Below are 25,870 nucleotides of genomic sequence, written 5' to 3' on the forward strand. Positions count from 1 at the left end.
TGTGGGGAAAGGGAGAAAGCGCAGCCTTCATCATTCATTCATTCACTGGTTCGTTCACTCATTCACGATACTTCACAAGGTCCTAGGTATTTCCCATTGGGGGGTGGCAAGTTCCTCCAAACGTAGCGGTTTGGGATATTGTCTCGCACCATTTCTTTGGGTGGGAATTCAAGGGTAGCTTGGCTCCCTGCCTCTGACTCGGGATCTCTTGGGGCTGCAGCCACTTGCAAGGGTGAGGCACTCACCCACGGCAAGCAGGAGGCCTCAGGGAACTTGACTCGTGAACCTCTACCTGTGGCTGCTGAGTGTCCTGATGGTACAGCAACTGGACTCCCCCAGATCCAGTGACTGACAACGCGCTGGATGCCACCACACATTTTACCAAGTAGCTGGGAGTCGCGCGTCGCCACTTCCCTCATACCCGTTACACGGCCAGCCCTGCTTCAGGTTGCCAGGTGTCGCAAATAAAAATACAGGATTCCCTGGGGGCACCCGCGGGGCTCGGTCAGTTAAGCTTCCAGCTCTTGATTTGGGCTCCGGTCATGATCTCACGGTTCAGGATTTCGAGCTGTCAGCATGGAGCCTGCTTGGGACTCTCTCTCTCTCTCTCTCTCTCTCTCTCTTTCTCTCTCTCTCTCTCAATAAATTAAAAAAAAATACAGGATTCCCAGGTTTAAATGTGGATTTCAGATAAACAACAAATACATTGTTATATAAGTATGTCCTATGAGACATTGTAAAATACTGAAAATGTATTGTTTTATCTGAAATTCAAATTTGCTCTGTAAAATACTGAAAATGTATTGTTTTATCTGAAATTCAAATTTGCTCCTCCATGCCTATGGTCTACAGTCTGTAAGATCAACTTGAATCAAATCACCAGGCCAATCAATGCAAAACCTCGACTATGAGAAAGTGCTTCAAAGGGAAGGAAGTATTGGAGCTTGGGAAAGGGACGACATTCTCATCAGAAGAGCCCACATCTATGTTTCTTTTTTTAAAAAAATATTTATTTGGGGGAGAGCGCGAGTGAGGGAGGGGTAAGGGGAGGGAGACAGAGGATCCGAAGTGGGCTCTGTGCTGACAGCAGTGAGCCCCATGCAGGGCTCAAACTCACAAACCACGAGATCATGACCTGAGACGAAGTTGGATGCTCAACGGACTGAGCCACCCAGGCGCCCCCATTTTTATGTTTCTTAGGTTAAGCTTTTGCATACGACTCTGTGTGTGTGTGTGTGTGTGTGTGTGTGTGTGTGTGGAGCGGGGGAGCCTATGGAAGGTTCTGCCACTGAAAGGAAATGAAACTCTGAAAATACACATGCACACTCACACACACATACACACACACAATGGTGGACAGGGAACAAGGTCTGTGGTCTGCAGTCTAGTTCACAGCCCTGCACTGGACAGTTCATTGCTTGGTTTGGATCTTACACTCCAGCTCGTACAAGATGTCAGCATGGGGGCGGGGGGGGGGGGAACCGTGTGAAGGCCGCCGAAGGACCCTCGCCGAAGGACCCTGGCGGGAGTCTACAATTCTTTCAAAAGAAAAAATTCTTAAGATCCAACAACCCGTTGAAAACCCCAGCTGTTACAATGGAAACGAGGTCACATCAGAACAACGCAGACTTGTGAACAGAGTTAGGTCGATGTAAGGCACTTGGCCAAGAGCCAGCCCCAGGGGGTGGACCGAGGGCTTTCCCCCAAAGGAACGGGCTTTGTTAATTGTCCTGAAAAAAGTGTTCCTTTAGAAAGGAGAAAGGGGACAGGGGGTAAGGGACCTCTTCCTGGTTCTAGGCCCAGATTTGGGGCTCAGGGGAAGCCTGGAGGAGCTCCATCAGTGGGCAGAGCCATCCAGGCTCCCAAGGCCAAAGCTGAGGAAACCCCAAAGCCTGGGTTTCTTAATGACCAAGCCTTTGGGGGCCTGGAGTCACTGTGATTTAAACAATAAAGGACAGATAGGTGTTTCTTCTGCAGCCTCACTGAAGAAAGGGAGGGTTCTGTTCATGTCACATTTTACCAAAGAGAAAGTTCATAATCTGATGAATTCTTATGTTATCTGATGACTGTGCCCGTGAGGCAGATACAGTGGTTTTGGTGAGGACGGTGCTCAGCTGTATTTTCCAAAGACGGCCACGAGTGTCTCTCTCACTGCATTGTGACCTTGCCACTCCAGCCCCAAGAGGAGAAGTTTCTCTATTCCCTCTAATGAAGGACAATCCTATGGCTGTGACAAACCGAGTGGTAGTGACCCTGAGCCAGCATATCCCTGAACCGACTGGCTGTCCTTTCTGCTGCTCCCGGATTCTTGCAACACCTTACACGGGGGAAGCCAGCCACCACACAAGAAGTCTGGCTGTCCTGGGGCGCCTGGATGGCTCAGTGGGTGAAGTGTCCAGCTCTTGCTTTCGGCTCAGGTCCTGGTCTTACAATTTTGTGAGTTCAAACCCCACATGGAGCTCTGTGCGGGTGGTGCAGAGCCTGCTTGGGATTCTCTCTCCCTCCGCCTCTCCCCATATCATGCTGTCTCTCTCTCTCTAAAAACAAGAGGAGGAGGAGGAGAAGGAGAAGAAGAAGAAGAAGGGCTAGCCAAGTGGACAGGCTATGTGTAAAGAAGCCCCTAAAAGCCTCTCTATGCTCCAACCACCTGGGCCCAGGCACCAGACATGTGACTAAAGAAGCCTGAGGATGACAGAGGGGCCACCCGTCACCGGCTCACCAGTGGCTGATTTCTAGAACCGTGAGATTTCACGATAAACCGCTGTTAAGTCACCGAGTGTGGGGCCATCTTGTTTTGCAGCCAACAGGTGCACAGAACGATGAGGGAGGCTGCTGCGTTCTGCCGCCCAGGAGCAGTGACCATGAACTTCCCCTGTCCAAAGTTCCATCGGCCGTCCACCATACTGCGGTTCCAAGACCGGGGGAGATAAGAGGGGCCTCTCACTGCGGGCTCACCACCCGCCCCTGCACCCTGCCTACGACAGACAACCACCAGCCCCTCCCCACGAACCCATGCAGTTTCAACTTCCCCATTCTGTAGGTGAAGAAATGAAGGCCAAAGCCACATAGCCAGTAATGTGGGGAACAAACGAGAAGGAAATGGTAGATAGAACTAAACTTTCTTATAACCTGCAGCCCAGGGACACACACTTGAGGCTCCCTACTGTCTTAATGCTAATGTTTTCTAGAGGGAAAACCTCCTGAGCTTGGCAATAGCTCGCCTCCAGGATCCTGGGAGTCTTCTTCAGCACGTGAAAATCTCACTGGAACCTTCCCCTGGACTTGACCTCCCCCAGCTCCCAGGTATATAACAAATCCCCCTTTAGGGTCCCAGGACCCCGTGCTTGGAGAAAATCACTTTTTGCACCAAGGACGTCTTCAAGAATTCTTTCTTGGCCGTTGGCTCTGGACCCCACGAGCCCCACTGTCACCCCAAAACCCTCATCAGCCAGGAAGTGGGCCTGACTCCCCAAACCCTACACTCCAAACCATTGTGAGTCATTGCCCTGCCAAACCCTGTAAGGCAAGGGAGTCTGGCTGAAACACCCTCGCCTTTAAAGGTATGAAACTGCTGTGGGCCCAGCCCGTCTGTCAGAATTTGCCAGTGAGCAGCCAAGGGTCTAACTCAGCGGACATGTATGTGCCAGAGAAAAGGCTCGCCCTTGACCAGCTTCTGAGAGGTTATCTGTAAGCCCTGGGAATATGCTAATAGTGCCTTTCTGTACCAGGCCCCACGGGCTATGTGCCTGGGAGCATGCAGACCCCTGCAGGGGCTGGAGACGGAGTCACCCAGGTCAGTCATATGGGTACGCCGTGCCTATGACCGATGCCCAATAAACACTGCACACCAAGGCTCATGCGAGCTCTCCCGCCTGGCAGTACTTGGTACGCCTTGTCGCACACTGTGGTTGGTAGCTAAGCCCCGTCTGGAAGCCTCCACTGGGTGAGTATAGCTGGAAACTCACTCCTGGTCTCTCTCTACGCCTGTCCTGCATACTTTTGTCCTTTGCGGCTTTTATTTTATTTTTTTTTATTTTTGAAAGAGAGACAGACAGACAGAATGTGAGCAGGGGAGGGTCAGAGAGAGAGGGAGACACAGAATCTGAAACAGGCTCCAGGCTCTGAGCTGTCAGCACAGAGCCCGATGTGGGGTTCGGACCCACGAACCATGAGATCATGACCTGAGCCGAAGTTGGACGTTTAACTGACTGAGCCACCCAGGCACCCCCTTTGTTAACTTTTCTTTTTTATTTTTTTTTCCCCTTTGCAGATTTTAATCCGCATCTTTTCGCCATAGTAAACTCTGACTGGGGTGCCTGGGTGGCGCAGTCAGTCGAGCGTCCAACTCTTGATCCTGGCTCAGGACAGGATCTCACAATTTGTGAGTTCGAGCCCCACATTGGGCTCTGTGCAGATGGTGCAGAGCCTGCTTGGGATGCTGTCTCTGTGCGTGCACTTTCTCTCTCTCTCTCAAAAACAAAAACAAAAACAAAAAACAAAAAACAAAAAAAACAAAAAACAAAAAACAGCTGTCTGTGCTGACAGCTCAGAGCCTGGAGCCTGCTTCAGATTCTGTGTTTCCCTCTCTCTCTGTCCCTTCTTGGCTCAAGCTCTGTCTGTCTCTCTCTCTCTCTCTATCAAAAATAAATAAACCTTAAAAATTAAAAAAATAAAAAGGAAAAAAACTGTTAAAAAAACAAACCCTGTGACTGTGAGTCTCACAGCTTATCTGGAAGTCCCTCTAGCAAATCACCAATCCCAAGGGTGGCCTCGGGGGACCCAACCCAGATTCTCAGTGGGGGCCTTGCTGAGCCCTCAAGATGGGAATCTTGTTCGCCTGTCATCAATCCACCCGCTAAAATCCAATATGGGAAAAAAAACACATAACAAATCTGTTCACTGTAAAGTAAGGCAACAGACAGATGAGTCCTTGGTCATTTTATTCAAATAATTTTTTTTCTCTGAAATCTGAGAACGGAGGAGGAATCAAAGAAAACCTCATATATTAAATTCTTAAATAGATTCTTTGAATTCAAAAGTAAGAGTCAATAGGAGAGGCACAGATGGGGGCCTTGTCCCTACCAACAAAACCGCCCAGGCAGTCCTGCAAATTAAGAAAAATGGCAAACCATTTCTTTAAAAAAAAAAAAAGTTCTTGAGGGGCAAGATAAAAAATACCGAAATACCGAAGTTTCAAAAGCCAGACTCCTTTCCACACTCTTCGTTCTCCACCCCGGGGCGGGGGGGGGGGGGGCCCGGGGTCCGCAGGTAGAGTCTCCAGGTTTAAGTTTTCGGTGATCAGCTTTTTGCAAACATATGCAAATACATTCCTCTTAGCAGTCCTGTTTTGGCGATTAATAGCAAGCAATATGCTTGGATTAGAGGTCCGATTTCCACTCGAATGCAAAGTGTCTTCTCTGGACAGCAATCTGCAGAGATCTGAACAGGGGACACAGGGCATTAGGCCCAGGGTAAGAATTCTGAGACAGACCTTTTGTCTTTATGTGTGTGATCGGGGCGCCTGGGCGGCTCAGTCGGCTGAGCATCAAACATCAGCTCAGGTCATGATCTCAGGATTTGTGGGTTCGAGCCCCGCATCGGGCTCGCTGCTGTCAGCACAGAGCCCCCTTCGGATCCTCTGTCTAACCACCACCCCCCCGCTCCTCCCCCACTCATATTCTCTCTCTCTCTCTCTCTGAAAAAAAATTGAAATAAATAAAAGCTTTCCTTGCATTCTTACCTACATCCACCTGACCTCAAAGATACACTCTTTTTACTTATGAACAAGAAGTGGCAACGATGATACACATCAGTGGATTTTTGGAGGTGAGGGAAGGTTACCATTTAAGGCCACCTGCTCACCAGGGATGAGCTAAAACACCCTGTGCAGGGCATCTCGTTGATACAGTAAAGAGAGGACTCTATCTGGCTTTTGTCAGCAGGAAGGTTCAAAATTCTATGAATGAGTCTCAGGAGAACGAGGGGAAGGGGTTAGGGAGGAACATGGAGAAAGAATCCTCTCCATGTGAGCCTTCTGTTCTCTGGAATGCAACAGAACTCTGAGATCCCCAGATGGGATCCAGGTTGAAGACAGGGACTGAGTGCCTTCAGCCCTGGAGGCTGGTGCAATGCGGGTTTAAAGAAAAACTAGGAAATATGCTGATTATCTAAAAACAAGATCAGGAGGGGCCCCTGGCTCTCGATTTGGGCTCAAGTCATGATCTCACAGTTCGTGGGATAGAGCCCCGCATTGGGCTCTGTGCTGACAGCGTGGAGCCTGCTTGGGATTCTCTCTCTCTCTCCCCCTCCCTTTCTCCGTTCCTCTCCTACTCTCCCCCTCTCTCAAAATAAATACAGAAATATTAAAAAAAAAAATAAACAAAAATGAGATCAGGAGACCAAAAATAAAGACTCCAGGCAGGGAACTCTTGATAGTCTAGAACATCAGGGAGAACAGGAGGGCTGTGACCTCTCTGTAGGGTCACTCGAGTGGCAGAGGAAGTGAACTTACTGGAACCTCAACACCAGTGCCCACAAGCACGGCAATTCCCGGATTCCCACGCGCCCATCTGGGCCAGCTTGCCTCACCTCTCGGCCACCCTCACGGGCGGACATGGGTGAATCCCTCTTCCCCAGATGTCAGATGGAGGCCGTGAGAAGTCCAAGGTGAAGTGAATGCTCAAGTCTTTGACTCCCCAAGGTCAGAACCTGCCCCCCTCCCCCTTCGCAAAAAAACGGGGCGGGTGGATATGCACTTCAAATCTTTCCTCAAAAGCAAACTCAGGAAGAAAGTGACCCTGGGCGCGATTCTGCCATTTGGTGGCTGTGTGGCCTTGGGTGAGCCAAAGCCCGATCTGGGCTCCAGTTTCCTCCGCTGTGTCCGCTGCCTTCCCAGGGACACGGAGGGTTAAATGAGTAACGTAGGAGTAGCACCCGGTCCAATGCCGTGGGGGCTATTCTTGGACCAGACTTGCTTGGGGCTTTTATTAGAACATTAATTGCTCTGGGCCAACCTGATGCTGTTTATAGAAGCAGGACCGGCAGGCGGCATTCTGTGCAAAAGTGTTCTAGAATCCCTCCTCCCCATCACATGGGTCCCTGGCACCCCCCGCTCCCCAAAGTCAGACAAACCTTTTTCTAGTTGGTTTGGCGTTGATCCCTGCCAACAGGGGACCCAGAGCTAGGTGACTAGTCTGTGATCTATAAATAGCTCCCCAGGCCTGTCGCCATGGAAACCCCCACTGGGGCCGGGTCAGTCCACCTGGGTGGACAACTCCCTCCTAGGGACGGCTCTGGAAAGACAAGCTTTACAGGGAGCGGCTTTTGGGCTCAGAACTGGCAGGCGCCCCCCACCCCCACCGCAGGCCTACCTGGAAATCATGAGCTTCCTAAGTGGGAGGAGGTGCTGTTCTGGTTCACCTGGAGGAAGATAACAGACAGAGGAAGGGGTCACGGCCAGGCTGGAGGCCGGGCCTCCCTGCTCTGAGACTCAGCGCTCCACATCGCCGGCGCAGACACACACTCATCAGGGTTTACTGCACACCTACTACGTGCGGGCTAGGCACTGGGGCCGCCATGAACATGACGGACCCGGTCCCATTCTCCTGCAGGGCCAGTCTTAACAAACATCCGCAAGGCAATGTCACGTCCACCCCCCCCAACAGCACAGTGCGCTGCTATGAGCGACTTTGGATCTGCTCCGATAGGGTATCAGTAAAGGCCAACACGAAGCTGCGGTGTAATGAAATACAAACAGAGCTCGTGGTCCTGGGTTCCTGCCACGCAGCTCTGATAACCCTAAAATCTTTCTGAGAGATAACACGTATCTCTTGCATGCTAATGAGGTGACTGAGGTCTGGCTTCAGGATGGGGGCCGGAGGCCAGAAAGAGGGAGGCGTGGCTCTGAGGAGGGGAGAGGCGCTCACTGGAGGGTGAGTTAACCGATGATTTCATCAATCGTCCCTCCTTCGTGAAAGCTCCATGAAACCCCTAAATAGCAGCTTCAGGAAGCTTCCAGATTGCTGACCACATCCCAAGGAGGGGCTGGAAGCGCCATACCCCTCACCCCGTACCCTGCCCTGTGCTCTCTTCCATGGCTGTTCCTGTATCCCTTATAATAAGCCAGTGATCTGGGAAGTAAAGTGCTTTCCTGAGTCCTGTGAGTGGTTCTAGCAAATTCTCAAATCTGAGGAAGGGGTCACAGGGGCCCTCAATTAGGCTGCACAGAAATGTGGGTAGCCTGGGAACCCCACGGTGGCTGGTGTCCAAGGTGGGTGCAGTCTTCTGGGACCGAGCCCTTCGCCCACAGGTCGGCCACTCACTCTGGGGGTGTCACTATACAAACTGAATTGAATTCAACACCCCATTGGTGTCCAGGGAGCCAGCAACTGGTTGCTGGGAGTTGGGAAACACCCCTACAGCGAGAACTAAAAGATGGAAATGAAGCCAGGCATGCAAAGATGGGGCTGGAACAGCAATTCCTGGTGGAGGGAACAGCAAAGGTCTGGAACAGACAGGGAGGGGGTTTGGTGCCTAGCGAATGACTCTTCATTTCTGTATCCACAGCAGCTGCCATGTGCGAGCTGTTCTGGTTTGCCTGCTTCCTATTTTCCCATCTTTTGGGGTTCCAGGTCATCATTTTAGAGGGCTGTAGAGTACCCGGTAGACTGCACTTTTTTTGTGCCACCACGTATCTAACTGTTGCCATAAGATGGAATCCAATTTTTGCAATGTCTGAATGAAGTCGTGGCACTCTGGGGGCCAGGGAGGAGGAGGAGGGGGGAAGCAGGGGTCTGATGCGGTCTGCAGGGCAGCTCTCCTGGGTGGTAAGGCTCCTGAGGACAGGGCATAAGCCATTCTTCCACATCTTGCTCCTAAGCGAGCCTGGAAACGGTCCCAGGCCAGCTAGGCGTCTTGACTATGGCCACATGCTTGAGTATAGTCCAACATTTTTATAAAACAACTTAGCCTTATGGTTCACGCGTCTTCAAAAGAAATGGACCCTTGCACCCACGGATGCCATTCCACGACAATGGATTCTAAGGGAATGGCTCGAGAGCCCTTCCCCCAGCCCCCACCCCGTGGGAGAGACGCAAAACCAGGATGCTGTGCACACGTCATCATTTCTGCAAAAACTGGACGTGACCTTAGGGCAACAGTCCATTGGTGGCGCATGATGCATTCCAGAGAATACGGTGTGACCATCGGAACCGGCAGAAGACGGGAAATCCAAAAGATGGGAAACCACGAGGAATGCAAAACCAAGCTGCTCATACAATGGAATTGCAAGGAATGTAAGATGAATCTTCAGGTGGGCCATAAAAAGGATAATACGCAAAACTGAAGGGCGTTTCAGACAGTGACTCCTTCCCCTCACCCCCGCTTGTATTTGCTGCTTGTTACATCATCTTTGTGGTTAAAACAAGCACTAAATCAGTGCTGACTAATCCTCGCGACGTGTGTTCACAGCAGCAAGATGACGAGGCCTCTGACTCCCACGAAGGGAGCGTGGAGCCCTCCCCGAAGAACTGAGACGTGTGCAAAAGCTGGGGACCCAGGACAATGAGCGTCTGTGACTTGGATGATCAAACTGGCATAGGGCGGCCTGCTCTTTCTCTTCCATATTAAAGACAACACACACAGAGTACTAAGCTTAGTACCACCACTTCATTTAAACGGGAGCTATCATATCAGTGAAGGGGGCGGTCCTTCCTGACGTGACCCACGGACCATGGCCCAGGGACATACCTGCTGTGTGTGAAAAGCACGGCCACGCAGAGGCGCGTGAGGGGTGTCTGTGTGTCTACATTCGCGGGGACGCCAACACCACGTGACCCTTACGGTTCTCATTTTTTGGCTGACTGATGAAAATTCTGGGCTGGGTCATGTGTGGGAACTGCCGCTTTAAATAAAACTGAATATAAGCCTAGAGACAGAGGGCTGGACAGAGTCCCCACCAACCCCTCGGACTGCTCTCAAGCCAGGAGACAAGGTGACGGAAGGGGCTCGGGCAGGAGGGCTGCTGAGATGTGACCCTGGCTGGATCAGACTCTTGGAGGGCCTCTGGCTTGACCCCCCACCCCAAATTCTCTGAGGAGGAAATGATCAGCAGATTAAAGAAGCAAAGTGTCCAAGGGCCTCTGGAAGCTGGTGGGACAGCCCAATAAAGAGATTTCAGAATTCCCCTCGGGGTTTCTAACCTGAAAATATCCTTTCAGATTGGCTGGTGTTTTATAGTCGCCTTTCAAGACCTAGGAAAGAGAAACAAAAGTATCTCCATCATAGAAATGATCAAACAACAAAATTCAGTCTGTTACCTCCACCTTCCCATCCACCCATTTATCCACCTACCCATGTATCCATCTACCCATCCACCCATATACATTCACACTCCCAGCCACCCATCTATCCACTCATCCATCCATCTATCCACCCATTTATCCATCTATCCATCTACCAATATACATTCACCCTCCCCCCACCCATCTATCCACTCATCCATCTATCTATCCACCCATCCACCCACCCACCCACCCATTCAACCATCCATCCACTCTCCCACCCATCCACTCATCTTTTACCCATCCATCCATCCATCCATCCATTCATCCATCCATCCACCCATCCACCTACCCATCCAACCACCCATCTGCTCTCCCATCCATCCACCCATCTTTTCATCCATCCATCCATCCATCCACCCATATATCCACCCTCCCATCCACCTACTCGTCTACCCATTCATCATCTATCTACCCATCCAGCCATCCATCCATCCACACATCCACCCATCTATCTATCCATCCACCCATCTACTCATCCATCCATCCATCCATCCAACCATCCACCTATCCTGCTTCCCAACCACCCACCCATCCATCCAACAAATATTTATTGGGCTCTTTTTATTTCAGGCATCATTCTAAGCTCTGGAGGTACATTAACCAGACAATTAAAATTCCTTTTCTCCCGGAGCCTCCACTCTAGAAGAAGAGCCAGATGACCCACAAGTAATAAACACAAACAAACAAGAACATATCAAACCATGGAAAGTATGATAAAGAAGTAAAACAAAGGAAGGTGATCAGGAGCGGTCAAGGGGCTTCCTCTGAGCAGGTGATCACAAAGGACCTCTCGGAACAAGTGACCTTTAAGCTGAGACTTCAATGACAAGGAAAACCAGCCAAGCTGAGCTCTAAAGGAAAAGCATTCCAGGCAGAGGTCACAGTTAGGGCAAAGAAAGTGCTAGGCCTTTCCATAACCTCTCCATATAGAAGCCACCATATAGACCAGCACCACCCAACAGAATATAGTGTGAACCAACTACGTAATTTTAAATTTTCTGGTAGTCACATTAAAAACAAAGTGACTAAGGGGCGCCTGGGTGGCTCAGCCAGTTAGGCGGCCAACTTTGGCTCAGGTCATGATCTAGAGGTTCATGAGTTCTAGCCCAGCGTCAGACTCTGTGCTGACAACTCAGAGCCTGGAGCCTGCTTCAGATTCTGTGTGTCTCCCTCTCTCTGACCCTCCCCTGCTCATGCTGTCTCTCTCTCAGAACATAAATAAACCTCAAAAGAAAATTTTAAAAACTAAGTAACCAAGAAAAAAAAAAAAGTAAATCAAGTGAAATAATTCTTGTTAGATCTTTTATTTTGCCTGACATATCTAAAATAGTCCTACTTTGACATGTAATTAATATAAAAATGATTAATGGAGAAACTTGATGTGCAGTTTTTGGCACCTGGACTTCAAAATTAGGTACGTCATTAACACTTACAGCAATGCTCAATTTAGACTAGTCAGATTTCACGAGGCACATTTCAGTGGCCATACAAGGTTAGTGGCTAGTGGCTGTAATGGGCAGTATAGGCAGAGACGACTTCATTAGCACTGGGGTCCTTCCTGTGCCCAAGTGTACTGCACCCCAGGAACTGCTACGGCAACACACACACTCAGGGTGCCCAGAGGGCTCAGTCGGTGAACTGTGCGGCTCTAGGTTTCGGTTCAGGTCATGATCTCAGGGTTCGTGGGATCGAGCTCTGAATTGAGCTCTGCGCTGACAGTATGGAGTCTGTTTGGGATTCTCTCTCTCCCTCTCTCTGTCTGTCTCTCTCTCATACACAAAATAAATAAATGAACGTTAAAAAAAAAACCCACAAGAAACACACATGCATCACACATATACAGTTTTCAATGAGGGAACACATCTTTGCAGTAATAACAAAACTACTATAGAGCCTAAACAATCGTCCGGCAGCCTGGGGCAAGAAAGCTCTTAGAACGGACACCAGGGACAGTTTCCATATCAAACAAACAAACAACAGAGCTTCAGAGAGTGGATCTTGCTCATCAGAACTTTTTATAAGCTACACAAGGTCAGGCCTTACCCTGGGAGCTTCTGACCTGCATTCTGGAACAAATCAAGAGCCTTTTTTTGCCTTTTAATTTTTTTTTTGATGTTTATTTATTCTTGAAACAGAGTGAGGGGAGGGGCAGAGACAGAGAGAGGGAGACACAGAATCCGAAGCAGGCTCTGGGCTCTCAGCCATCAGCATAGAGCCTTACACGGGGCTTGAACCCATGAACTGCGAGATCACGAATGACTGAGAGTCATAGTCGGATGCTTAACTGCCTGAGGCCCCCTGGTGCCCCAGGGGCCTTCACCTTTTAAAGAGGCTTCAGAGCAGTTGCTACGGGGCCCCTGGCTAAGAACACAGAGTAAGGAGAGCGCCCCTGTCAATGTGGTCCTCACCCCGGCCCAGCTACTGCCTGAGAAGCACCTGCGGGGTGGAGTTCAAGGTCATGCTGCTGTTTCTTCTTTCTAATCTGTTTTTTCGTTATATGAAAGTATAGGCAATATATTATACAATAATATAGCCTCTGTACAGAAAAGTGTATGAAGGATATTAAGTACAGCTTAAAGAATACCGTATTAAAGAATAAGAAGAATAACTAGCAAAGCCTTACAATAAAAATCATGGAATAATAAAAGCGGACCACATCGAGGCTGTGAATATTCACGCCGTCAGACGCAGTCCGAGCACCTTGGTGGATCTCTGAGTATCTCCACAAAGAGATGGTGGCAAAGTCAACAGGCGTCCAGGGGAGAGGAAGCACGGAGACCCCATCCGCTTCAATCACGAGGGCGGAGTAAGAGCCTGCACGTGTCAGAGAGGCTTCAAAGCCTTGTTTGCACCGAACGGGCGTCTATCTCCTGGCCTCGCTGAAGAATTAAAGGAGAAGGGGGAGAAATAGAACTTTCTCCCTTTGCTGTTCAACACAAGAACTGTTCATGTTCTAAAACTGGCATGGGTGAGGGGCCTGGGTGGCTCAGTCGGTTATGCGTCTGACTTCGTCTCAGGTCACGATCTCGCGGTTCCAAAGTTCGAGCCCTGCTTCAGATCCTCTGTCCCCCTCTCGCTGCCTCTTCCCTGCTGGTTCTCTCTCTCAAAATAAATAAATAAACTTAAAACAATATATTTTTTTAAATCAGCACGTGTTTGGAAATGCTGAGCATAGCTAGAATTAAGATTCTGGGTCATGGGGGCGCCTGGGTGGCTCAGTCAGTTGAGGGTCCAACTTCGGCTCAGGTCATGGTCTCATGGTTTGTGGGTTTAAGCCCCGCACCGGGCTCTGTGCTGACAGCTCAGAGCCTGGAGCTACTTCGGATTCTGTGACTCCCTCTCTCTCTGCCCCTCTCCTGCTCATGCTCTGTCTCTCTCTCCAAAGTAAATAAACATTAAAAAATTTTTTTAAAGACTCTAGGTCTTAATAGTGTTAAGAGCTAGGAGCTCACAAGTCCCCAGGCCTGGGACCCATGCTCAAATACTGTCCCTAACTTGGTGTCTCTAAGGAACTTAGCACACAGCACCTAAAGTACACGAGAAGCTGTGACCGTTAACACGGAAATAAAATGACGGGCTTGCTAACTGTTCCTTTACCCAGGATTGGCAGACTTTAATGCTTCAGAATCATCTAGTAAAGTCATTTACTTTGACCACCTTCACCAAGGAGAGCTTTAAAAGCAACTCCAACCGTCCCAAGCTCATGTTTGTCTGAGAAATCGACATTAAAATCTATGGGGGCAAGAAAGTGACAGATAGTTTATTTAAACTCAGTCTCAACAAAGACCTGAAGTGCTTTATAGACAAACAAATAGCCAAGGAAACAGGGGGAGGAAGGGTAAAAGAAAACAGAGAAATAGGATGGAATCAGTACACATGGACCTGCTGGTAGAAAGGCGACAAGTTGGTTTTGAGCTTCCTTGTGGCCCAAGCAAAAACATAAATAAGAGTGAGCCATGCCCCCTGCACAAGATAAAGCAGCCTCGCTGCAGGCCGGGAACACATCTCTGCGCGAGCAGGGCACTCACCCGGTGTGTGTTGTTGACCACGAGGGGGTCAGGGTTGCCGTAGTTGGGCGGGTTGGCATAGGGGTCGTAGCCGAGCCGCGCCAGCATGGGGGCGATCTGGGCCATGTCCCTCACCACATCCCCAGGGATCTGGCCGGTCCACTTGGAGAGCGCCTCCAGGTTCACGGGCTTGATGACCTGGTCTGTGGACCGCTCGATCCTGGGGAGAGACCCCAAGGGCACCTGGGTCAGCTGCGCCCCCCCCACCCCTCCACTGAGGCCCACTTACAATACTGCTTCTTTGATGTCTATATTGTTTTAAAAACAATGTTTTCTTTCTGTGACTAAGATTATTTTGTTCTTGAGAAATAATTATAAAATACTAAAGGTAAGGCGAAGGCGGGCTGCCCGTTGCGAGTCTACCAGCTCCCTGCAGAAACCTGATCTTGGCACTTGGGGATCCACCCTCCCAGTACCGTCTTCTGTGCTTTCAATAGGAGAATGGCCAAGAGCAGGCTAAGGTGCCGGACTGGTGGGGTTCAAACGCCTGCTGTACCAACACTGGCTGTGTGGCCCTGGGAGAGTTACTTCACCTCTCTGAGCCTCCGTTTCCTCATCTATCAATGGGAATAATGACCGTGCCCCCCTCACTGGGCTGTCTAATAACAGACGAGTCTATGGTACATTGTGCCATCTCAGGTCTCAATAAGCATTAGCTTTCTGTCTCTCTCTCTCTCTCTCGCACACACACACATACATGGAAAACCTGGGTTTCATCTGCAGTGTTAAAACAGAAATAAGACGCTGTCCGAATCAGTTTATAGCTTCGTTTTGCACCTGACACCTCACGAGTCCCTCCAGCTGCGCAGCGTCCCTCCACAGCTTATTTTCCCAGCCCCTGAAGACGGACGCTTAGCTTGCTGTCGCTTCTGCGGTCACAAAGGAACCACCGCCACCTTGGACGTGCTTCCGCGCCCTCCCCTGGGACGGGCCTCCTGAGGGTCCGGGAGGGCGGGGAACTCCCAGGACCCAGGATCCGTCTCCAGATGCTTCCGTGCCAACGAAGAGATGCATTGGGAAGAAGAACAGAAACAGAGGAGACGTGGCAAAAGGCAGGCAGGAGCGGGAGTGAGGAGAGCAGGGGAGGGTGCAGGGTGGGACCGGGGGGAAGAGCCGTGGGATTGGAGTCTGCGGACCAGGAGGGACATCTCAACTCGGTCCGCCGAGCCAAAGGTCTCAGCCACGTGCACGGCCTTTGCCACACCGTTGGCTCTTCAGGACTACGTAAGACAGAAGGGACACGGGTGTTTCCTGGAAGAATGGGAGACAGGCTGGATCTGAGCAAAGAACCCACGTGTCCCGGGGCGCCCGGGCGGCTCAGTCGGTTAAGCGCCCGACTTCGGCTCAGGTCACAATCTCACAGTTCGTGGGTTCAAGCCCTGCGTCAGGCTTGCCACTGTCAGCAAGGAGCCGGCTAGGGATCCTCTGTCCCCATTTGTCCCTCCCCTGCTTGCGCGCTCTCTCTCTGTCTCAAAAATAAACAAACGTTAAAAAAAAACACAAAAAGAATCAATGCGTCCCAAAATGTGGGCTGTTAAATAGAACGCTGTGCTCTGTGGAGCAGAAGATTACACGGCGGTCCGAGATGATGTCGCCACGGCGTGCTGGGGCCAAGCCGGCCCGTCCACAAGGTGAGAAAGTTACGGGGTTGTGATGGGTGCTTTCCTTACCCAGGGAGATCAGCTCAATTGCCTAAGTTAAGATCTTAACCCTTAGGTCATCTGGGTTTTTTGCCATGTAATTTCCAAAGACCAGGCACCAGCACCGACTGGGGACTTCCTGCCACCGGGGACTTCCCTGTCCCTGCAGGAGAGTTGCTGTTATGTCCCCCCAGCTCTGCCCAGGGCTCCAGAGCTTTTGAGGACAAGGCCTGACGGGGCGCAGGCATGAAGGAAAGGAGGAGGCGCCGTCCCCGGGAAGGACACTTTCACTGGGCTCTCAGGGACGCCTGGGGCCTGATCAGGACAGAGACAGATGGACGGCACCCTCTGATCCTGCATTGTTCCAAGCACCCTGGGTCTCAGGAGAGGGAAGGCCTCCCTGGAGGAAGGAGGAGAGGAAAGGAAAAAAGGAGGGAAGGAAGAGGGGTGTGGAGAGCTCAAGAGCACATGCCCCGGTGTCCAACAGACCCGGTTTCAAATCCTGACACCACACTCTGCCTGCTGTGTGGCCTTGGGTAACATCTCTCTTGAGAGTCAGTTTCTTCATCTGTAAAATGGGTATCAGAGCAGTTCTTAATGTCCTCGGGTTGCTGTGGGGATTAGAGGAATAACGTGTGGTGGGGGCTTATGTCAGTGCTTACTACACCTCAGGCACTCCTTCCGTGGTACTGAGGTGGAGGATAATGAGCGTGCTGATAAAAGTGGCCTCGATGTGGGGCGCCTGGGTGGCTTAGTCGGTTAAGCGGCCGACTTTCACTTAGGTCATGATCTCGCGGTTCGTGGGTTCGAGCCCCGCATCGGGCTCTGTGCTGACTGCCAGCTCAGAGCCTGGAGCCTGTTTCAGTCTGTGACTCCCTCTCTCTCTGACCCTCCCCTGCTCACCCTGTCTCTCTCTCTCTCTCCTAGAAATAAATAAAAAATATTTAAAAAAAAAAAAAAGTGGCCTCGATGTTAACATGATGGTAATAATAATAGGAATAATAGCAACTAACACGTATTAACTTGTTTGATGTTCACAGGTAGCCTGAAGGTCGACAGATTATATTCCTGTGCTATGGATAAGGAAATGGGGGCACAGAGAGGTTGAGTCACTCGCTCAAGGTCACACAGTCAAGCAGTGATCAGAAGCCAGACAACCTGGTTCCAGATCTGTGTTCTGAATTTAACCTTCACCCGCTACGGCTAAATTGCAAAGAACAGCCACAGTCTGCTGGTTCGCTCAGAAAAGGCAGGAGTGACTGCTCCTCTTTGCATCAAGCTGGGGCTCAGAGAGGTGCGGTGACTGGCCCAGAACCACACAGCTCAGAGAGACGGCAGTACCCTTCCCACCTACTGCCTCTGACCTGGGCAGGGGGCTAGGCACAGGATGAGGGCCCCACTCACTCGGACAGTGCCCCGGGGAGGGGGGTGGGGTGGTGAGGGCCCCACTCACTTGGACAGGGACACACCGCCAGGCTTGCCAATGAGCTCCTCATGGTGCAAAACGGCGTCGCTCCATGGAATGCCCAGGAAGTCCAGGATGAGCTTGAGGGAGCGCCTGGGGTGCAGCACCAGCTGCTCATAGTACACGGGCAGGCACTTGTCCTTGCCCACCTCCATGCACTGGGCGTACATCACCTCGATGGCCTTGTTCCACTTGGTGAGGCAGTCGCGGTAGCTGCTGAGGTCGAAGCCGGCGATGGTGACCTTGCGAGTGATCATGGAGTGCACGGACGCGCGGCCGTCCCGCACCATCAGCAGGAACTTGGAGTTGGGGAACAGGCGCGACAGGTAGACGGACGACTTGAGCGTGAAGGGATCCTTGTTGCACAGCACGCGCGCCGGCTCGCCGTGCTTGGCGATCACCTCCAGGATGAAGGCCTGCATGGCGGCGTCCAGCACCTCGTCGGTCACGCCCGCCTCGTCCAGCCGCAGCTTCTCGCGGCCGGACTTGGACCAGGCCTGGCGCATGGCCAGCACGCGGGGGATGACGCGCGTCTCCTCGCCGCAGCGCACCTCGGGGTGCGCGTCCAGCATGGCGCGCATCAGCGTGGTGCCGCTGCGGGGCACGCCGCCCACGAAGATGAGCGGCATGGCCTTGCCGTAGCGGTACTCCACGTGGTCCGCGCCCGCCACCACCAGGTCCTCCTGCTCCGGCCGCATGGCGCCCCGGGGCCCCCGCGGGCGGCCCAGCGCGGCGCGGCACTCCAGCACCTGCTGCCCGACCTGGACCGCCAGCACCAGGGCCAGCGCGCAGCTGGCCGCCAGCAGCGCCCTCCGCACCGACAGGCGCATGCTGGGCCCGGGGCGGCGGGCGGGCTTCAGCGGCCGGTCAGCGGAGGGCGGGCGGGACTGGCATCTGGGGAGAGAGGGGGAGGCGCGGGAGTCAGGCAGGCCTGGGCGCTGCCGCCCTAACCACACACCCACCCTGCAAGCGTACTCCTCATCTGACAGGTGGAGCGTAACAATTATTAAAAAAAATTTTTAAATATTTATTTTTGAGAGAGAGAGGCAGAGTGTGAGCGGGGTAAGGGCAGAGAGAGAGGGAGACACAGAATCCGAAGCAGCTCCACGCTCTGAGCTGTCAGCACAGAGCCCGATGCGGGGCCCGAACTCACAGACCTCGAGATCATGACCTGAGCCGAAGTTGGATGCTTAACTGACTGAGCCTCCCAGGCGCCCGCGTAATGATTATTTTTAACCGGACTATTAAAGTATGGAAACTAATAGTGCTCTGGGATGTCCAAGTTCAGCAGCGCACCCACTTTGCGAGGATGAGGTCTGTGTGTGCTCTGTTGGTGGCGGGCTCCCCAGGGCCCAGCACGGAGCCTGGCGCCCAGCAGGTGCTGGGTCAATGGGATGTGCCTTGGTTGAATGAGCAGGACAGGGTTCCAAGAGCTATGACATGATGGTTGTAGAAAGAGCAGGAAACCGAGGGTGCCTGGGTGCCTTAGCATCTGACTTTGCCTCAGGTCATGAGTTCAAATCCCTCATCGGGTGCGCTCCTGAATGGGAGCCTCACTTCAGGTAACCTTGAGCCCCGCTTTGGGTGAGCCCTGCTTCTCTCTCCCTCTCTCTCTGCCCTTTATGGGATTCTCTCTCTCACTCTCTCTTTTTCTCTGCCCCTTGCAGGATTCTCTCTCTCCCCCACCCTTCTCTCTGTCCCTCACTCACTTGTGCTCTCTCTCTGTCTCTGTCTCTCTCTCTCTCTAAAAAAAGGAAAAACAAAAGGAAACCGAGAAACGGAGAGGCTGCTCACAGGTGCCCCACTGGGGAGGAGCCAGGCCAGGGTAGAAGATTCTGGCCCAGGCCCGCCAGCTCCGACACCAGCTCTGAAGGCCCACACTGCCCTGACAGGACCTCACTCCCGCAGGAGACTGTGTGGAACATGCTATTCTGTTCTGGGCTTCTTCTGGAATCAATCACTGCTCATTCGCTCAGTCTTTATTCGGTGAATAGGAATTAAGTAAAAAAAAAAAAAAAAAAAGTGCCCAGCAGGGTGCTCAGTGCAGGGACAGGAAAGCAGGCGGGAAGGCCAGGCGGGGGAGCAGTACCACACAAGCTAGAGGCACCCAGTGGAAACGGCTTCCAGTGTGGGAGGGATCCCGTCGGGGAAGGAGGGAGGGAGGGCAGGGAGGGCCCCTCGGGGAAGGCGGCTTCCAGGCCGAGTCCTGGGTGAGAAGCTGGCCCTGTGAAGATGTGTGGGAGGACTGACCCAGGCAGAGGGAACAGAGTGCAAAGATCCCCAGATGGGATGGGGGGGGGGTGTTCTAGAGCTTCGGGAAAACGGGGGAGGGGGGTGAGGGCAGGTACCACACAGGTCTTCAGGGGCCAGGGGAGGGAGCTCATGCCACTTTGAGGGCAGCCCCTGGGGAGGGGCCCTGCATGGGTGAGAATGGAGGGGAGGTCAGGGAGAGGGCTTCTGCCACGGACCCAGAACCGTGAGGCTGACGTGGGAACAGAGGGAGGGAATGACTGAGGGCACGAATCAAGACCCTGGGCCTACCCTCCTCACCCCTCCCAGGCAGGCACTGCTGATAAAGACAGTCAGACTTCCACAATCAGGGGCTCGTTTGGGAAAGCGGGGCCTACGTAGCCCGGCCACTCCCTTCTCCAGTGGCCCCAGGTGACAGGTCTGCCCCCTCTCTTAGCCCATCTCCAGGGCCCTCGATTTTGCAATCAGAAGGCACAGACTTGGACGCCAGACAGACGCGCAGCCCACCCCCACCTGCCTCGCCTCTGCCATATTCCTGAGCCTCCCTTGCCTGTCCCCGTGTCTCTTCCAGAATCAAAGCGAGGGCTTGAGGCCTGTGGGCTTTCACACCAGGCAGGCCTGGGTTCGACTCCCAGCTCTGCCCCTTCCCGCGTGGCTGTGTGTGAGCTGGGCAACAGCCTTCACTTCTCTGAGCCTCGTCTGTAAAGTGGGTCTAAGAGTAGCAACCTCCAAGGGCCGTCATGAACGTTAAGAAACTTCCTTAAGAACTTAAGACTGCGCGTGGCATGGAGGGAGCATTCGGAAGGCCGCTGTTAGTGGTCTCTACCATGGACACTGTTACTCATGTATTCCCATGTTCAGTGAGTATCTACTATATGCTGGGGTCTGGGCTCTGGAGCTAAGAGACAGTGTGGCCCCACTCCTGGGGGAGGAGGGGGTGACAAGTTCTACCCTAGTAGGTGAGGGAAGACTTATAGGAGGCGGCCTTGGTGCCAAGTTCTCAACAGTAGACAGGTGCTTTTCAAACAGCCAGAGAAAAGAATGCTCTGGCAAAGGGAATAACCAGTGTGAAGGCCACAGGCAAGTTCCCTAATGGACATGAACTTCAGCCGAACCGCTGAAGGACCCAGCTTGCAGCTGGATGATCCACCCACAAGAGGGCCTGGGCTGCCCAGCACTCCCCCCCCGCCCCAATAAATACCAGAATATCAGAATCGAGGGAACACACAATCTTGGCCTTAGGGCCCAAGCTGTCGAGAGCTTGAGCATTTCCTGGCCGTGTGGCTTTAGACAAGTCACTTCCCCCCTCTAAACCACAGCTTCCTCAGCTGCAAAGAGGGGAGGGGTGCGCTGACCTCAAACGCTACTGAAAGGCTTCTAGAAGCAACTAAGGAAGCAAAGATGAATCTTAGCCAGGGGTCACTGGCCTCTGAGGGCATCAGAAAATGGGGGACCCTCTCCCCAGAAAACTGTGCTTATCATATGCTGCTGACAATGGTGGGTGTTCACTGGTGCCCTGGATTCAGGGTTGGGGATGGGGGAATGTAATCTCAGGGCTACTTTCAGGGAGAAGTGAGGCTGGGCAGGACATAAAGCCACTCGGAAATCCCTCCCAGGACCTATCAACTTGTTCAAGTGCTCACTCAAATTTTCATCTTCGACTTGAGACTAGAATTCTGTTATTATTTCAGCGTCTGTGCTTCTGGGGAGGCAGGGGGCAGTCCAACACACTTTAGTTTAAATTAGAGCAATCACCCTTTCCTCCTGACACTTGGTAGGCAACAAGAGGAGGGAGATTTGGAGGACCAGAAGGTGATGGGGGATGCCCAGAAAGGAAGAAAAGGGGTAATTTGGGAAAGCTGTTTCCGGAAAGGATAAGTAGAGTGTGCGTGCCACTGTAGGTATGTGGTGTGTGTGTGTGTGTGTGTGTGTGTGTGTGTGTGTGCACGCGCGCGCACGCCTATGTGTTCTCTAGTGTATGTTTGGGGTCGGAAGTGACTTGGATACTAAGTATCAGGGGGAAAGGACTGGAAGAATGGACAGGCAGAGTAAGGAAAATGTTAACAACACACTATTTTTGCTTAATATTGATCATTCATATTCAGTTTAAAGCAAAGCACACAAATTTTGCCTTCTTCTATTTGTGAGATATGTGCTTGGCTAAAACTTTTAACGGGATCGCCTCTACCTCCCACCTCTGGGGGGAGGGACGCCTCGCCCTCAGCCGCTCAGAGAGAAGAAGCCACCGGCCTAGGGTCACATGGCCCGAGTGGCAGCCCTGAATCTGACCAGGCTGAGGCAAACTGTGCACCGTCCTCAGATGGGACATAGCAACAGGCCTATCTCTGTCACCAGAAGAAAACAGCTCAAAGTGGACAGGTCGGGCCTAAGCAGGAAATAGCAAAGCCTAGGGGATGCCTTGACGTGAAAAAGCAGGGCAGCCTGGCAAAAAGAAAATAGCCGGGGACCCACAAAACCAAAGGCAGCTTCCTGGTCATCCATGGCCAGGGACTCCACTCTGGAGGGACCAGAGTGCCCAGTGTGGGGCTTTGGGCCAGCCTTCTACCTCCCCCTCATCCCCCACCCCGCTGTCCCACTGGACCCTGTCAAGGGCAGCGGCCCAGCATCCTGGCAGTGAGGATGGGGAGTGAGAGCCTCAGACTTGGCATCGCACAGCCCTGGGTTCAAATCCTGCCTCTGCTGCTTGCCAGCTGGTGACCGAGACTAGGGACTTCACCTCTCTGAGTCCCTGTTTACCCCTCAAAAAAAAGGGACGGGTGATCGCAACCCTTTCTCAGGGAGCTACGGTGAGATTCAGGGCGAGTCTGGGCAAGGGGCTGAGCAAGCACACCAGGGACGCTGGTCGGAGAGGACGCAGAGGGTTTGGATTCTGGCCGCACCTTGAATCTGCTCAGGGTGAGACCCCTGCCCACCGTGGGATGCGGCCTCTCCCCCTGCTGTAGCACAGTGGTCTTCCTAAGACATGAAGAACGGCAGAGGGCCGCCCCCCACATGCTGCGGGGACGGTGCATTTCTAACAGAGGGGAGAGCACTGGCCACAGGAGTCTGGCTGTCCCCCAGCAGAAGCTGGGGAGTGGAGTGGTTCCGGGCATCCTCTGGCGGAGCCCGGGCTCCGGTGGGGGGGCAGGGGGACTTGTGGATGCACTTACCTCCCCTGGGCACTCTCATCTCTGGGCTCCAGCCCTGGTGGCTGCTCGCCAGGACGGTCCGCCGGCTGACCCCTGCGGAGGCAAAGGGAACGCTGCGTTAGGGTGGGGCTGTGGAGGGGCCCGGCCCCCCTCGGAGGGGCAGAGGAGGGTGTCGGGCTCCCAGGAGCATCGGCGGCGATTTGGGAGGGCAGTATTCCGGGGGGCGAGCTGGAGTGCAGGGGGAAGCTGTAACAGCTGGGGTCTGAACTCGCCTGTTCCTACAGGGAATGAACTGGCTTACGGCTCAGGCAGAGGTGTGAGCTGAGAATCCGAGCTAAGGCGCTGCTGCCTTAGGGAGCGGGTGGATGCCTGCCAACCAGCCTTCTCCCTTCCTCCTGGCCCAATGGCACTGGACCTCAGGAAAAGTAAATACAAGGATGAGTAACGACCACCACCATTATACCACGAATCACCATCTGGGGCTGCTGGGTATGGCTGAACAGGCTGTGCACTGCCCAACTCCGAAAGGGCCCCACAAACCTAGCCTATGATAAATACAGCGCCCTCAGAGAAGGACCATGTCCTGCCTCGGGAAATTACCCGGGTGTAGCCTGTTACCGCACCTCTCTGCCCTCTCTCCCTTTCACGTCGCTCACTCCTCGCCTCTATGGTTTGTGCCACCCTCGAAAAGGCGGGCTGATGAGGGCTCATAAACACAGCCGGAGAAGGGTGTCCAGATGTGACCACGGCAACCAGCCACACCCCGTCCTCCTAGGGCACTTGAAGCTCTTCTGGAGGGGAGATGACTGGGGCAAGGCTGCCCTCGGGGGCCCTTGAAATGCCACAGAGCTCAGAGGGGCGAGCCAGGGATGGGGCGGCTAGGACCGCCTCCCATTATTTACAGCTGCACGTCCAGTGGGGGCACTACCCACTTGTAAGGCATTTAAATTTAAATTAAGTAAAATGGAAAAAAACAATTTAAAGGGGCGGGGCGCCTGGGTGGCTTAGTCAGTTGAGTGTCCGACTTCGGCTCAGGTTATGATCTTGCAGTTCGTGAGTTCAAGCGCTGTGTCGGGCTCTGTGCTGACAGCTGAGCCTGGAGCCTGTTTCAGATTTTCTCTCTGTCTCTGTCTCTGTCTCTCTGTCTCTCTCTCCCTCTATGTCTCTCTCTCTGCCCTTCCCCTGCTCACGCTCTCTCTCTCAAAAATAAAAATAAACATTAACAGGATAATAAAATACATTGAAAAAAGCAAATTAAGTAAAATGAAAGAAAATTTTAGGTTTAGCTCCTTGTGTGAAATAATGGCCGTATTTCAAGTTCTGAGCAGCGATGCGATGGCCAGAGGCTACCGTGCCAGACGGGGCAGATCTGGCATGGGGTTGGTGAACTATGAGCCAAATCCAACCTTCAGCCCTTGACCTAAGAGTGGCTTGTACTTTTTTTTTTTTTTTTTTAAGGGAAAGAGGAGGGGGAGGAGCCAGGGGAAAGGAGAGGCAGCTAAAACAACCTGATGCACTCAGCAAAACCTAAAATAGTTAATATTTGGATATTTATAGAGCAAGTTCGTGGACTCGCGTTCTAGTACATTCCCATCCTTTGCAGAAGTTTCTACTGGGCAGCGCTGACTTGGAAGACAAATGAAGTGTATGGGTCGGGGGTGGGGGGGCATGGACACTGAACCCTCCTTTTCTTCTGGGAGGAACGTCAGCATTTATTAAGCACCACTGTGTATCGGACCCCAGACCAAGGGCGTTCCGTGCTCTCCCTCATTCCAGCCTTGCAGCGGCCTGATGGCAGCATGGGGTGGCGAGGGGGCACCTCGGTTCTCCAGTTTAGGGGTGACAGAGTCCCACGTGGCTGCAGCGGGTGCATAATGATGACAAAAAGCAGAACCACCAAAGCGGCCGGAGCGAAGAGCAAACACAGACCACAGAAGAAGAAAAAAGATGAGAAGGAAATACGTCAACTCCAAATGCCGACAGGAGTGGGGTTCGGTGTGAACACCCTCTCCCTCAGGGCACGCTGTCACAGTGTCGCCGTCCTACCTGACTCTGTCGTCAAATAATAAGAGGACGAGTATCTTCTCCTGGACTAGGCACAGCACGAGCCCGGGCGCTTGGGCTCAGGCCCCGGTTCCAGCAGCTACTCGCTGTGTGGTCCTGGCCAGTCACTTACCCTCTCTCTCTGAGCCTCAGTTTCTGCATCTTTAAATGGGGGTGACAGCAATACCTGAAAGGAGGCCCCCGGGGGCACCTGGACACTCCCAATGTGGCCAATGTGGACGAGGAACCCGCCGCGTGGGGGTGAGGGGCACTGTAAATCGGTCAGAAAACACTGGAACAGTGCCTGGCACATGGGGCTGTCCACATGCTCCCTTTTGCTGTCTCCCTTCATCTGCGGGACAGCTTTTTATCCCCATTTGATGGGTTGAGGAGATTGAAACTTGGAGAGCCAAAGAGGTTTGCGGAAGCCACGCAGCTTCGTAAGAAAAGTTGAATGTTGAGAACAAGCTGAGGGCTGATGGGGGGGGGAGGGGAAGGGGGGTGATGGGCATGGAGGAGGGCACTTGTTGGGATGAGCGCCGGGTGTTACATGGAAATGAACTTGACAATAAACTATGAAAGAAAAAAGAAAGAAAAGTCAGTTTCCAAATCCGGTTCTGTCCCCAGATCCTGGCATCACGTCACGTGGTTAGTGGCAGCAGGCGAGGCCGGAAGGGCCTCTGCTCTCTCTCTGCACAAGGGTTTCCCCGAATGACCACTGGGAGGGAGAGGCGGGGGTAGGGCCTTCAGTCTTCGAGGTCCCTTTAGACCCACATTCACTCATTCACTCATCCTGCAAATATTTATGGAGCGCCTGCTATTGCCGGGCACTGACCAGGGTGCTGGGGCTCGTCAAGGGCGGCAGACAGAGGCCCCTGTCTACACGGAGGTGACATCCTGGCGGGCGGCAAGG

At 52.8% G+C, this 25,870-nt stretch overlaps 1 protein-coding gene across 2 annotated transcripts in view; it reads right to left on the minus strand.

The window, feature by feature from the left end:
• Positions 1 to 4,923: 4,923 nt before the first annotated feature.
• The window catches only part of TPST2 (tyrosylprotein sulfotransferase 2), a 51,575-nt gene continuing 30,628 nt past the window's right edge, over positions 4,924 to 25,870 (minus strand). Inside the window, exons 1-7 of one of the 2 annotated variants that reach the window (XM_039225740.1) lie at positions 22,936 to 22,980; positions 19,864 to 19,931; positions 17,504 to 18,409; positions 14,372 to 14,570; positions 10,200 to 10,250; positions 7,371 to 7,419; positions 4,924 to 5,439 (exon numbers count right to left, since the gene is read on the minus strand). In XM_039225740.1, the coding sequence (XP_039081671.1) occupies positions 7,378 to 7,419; positions 10,200 to 10,250; positions 14,372 to 14,570; positions 17,504 to 18,345 (1,134 nt within the window). In that variant the 5' untranslated portion in view covers positions 18,346 to 18,409; positions 19,864 to 19,931; positions 22,936 to 22,980 and the 3' untranslated portion in view covers positions 4,924 to 5,439; positions 7,371 to 7,377. Of the gene's footprint in view, positions 5,440 to 7,370; positions 7,420 to 10,199; positions 10,251 to 14,371; positions 14,571 to 17,503; positions 18,410 to 19,863; positions 19,932 to 22,935; positions 23,008 to 25,870 lie in introns of those variants that run through there. The other variant, XM_039225745.1, reaches the window with a different exon arrangement.

Source organism: Hyaena hyaena, unplaced genomic scaffold (assembly GCF_003009895.1).
Source record: "Hyaena hyaena isolate Hyena2069 unplaced genomic scaffold, ASM300989v1 scaffold_19, whole genome shotgun sequence".
Classification (NCBI taxonomy): Eukaryota; Metazoa; Chordata; class Mammalia; order Carnivora; family Hyaenidae; genus Hyaena; species Hyaena hyaena.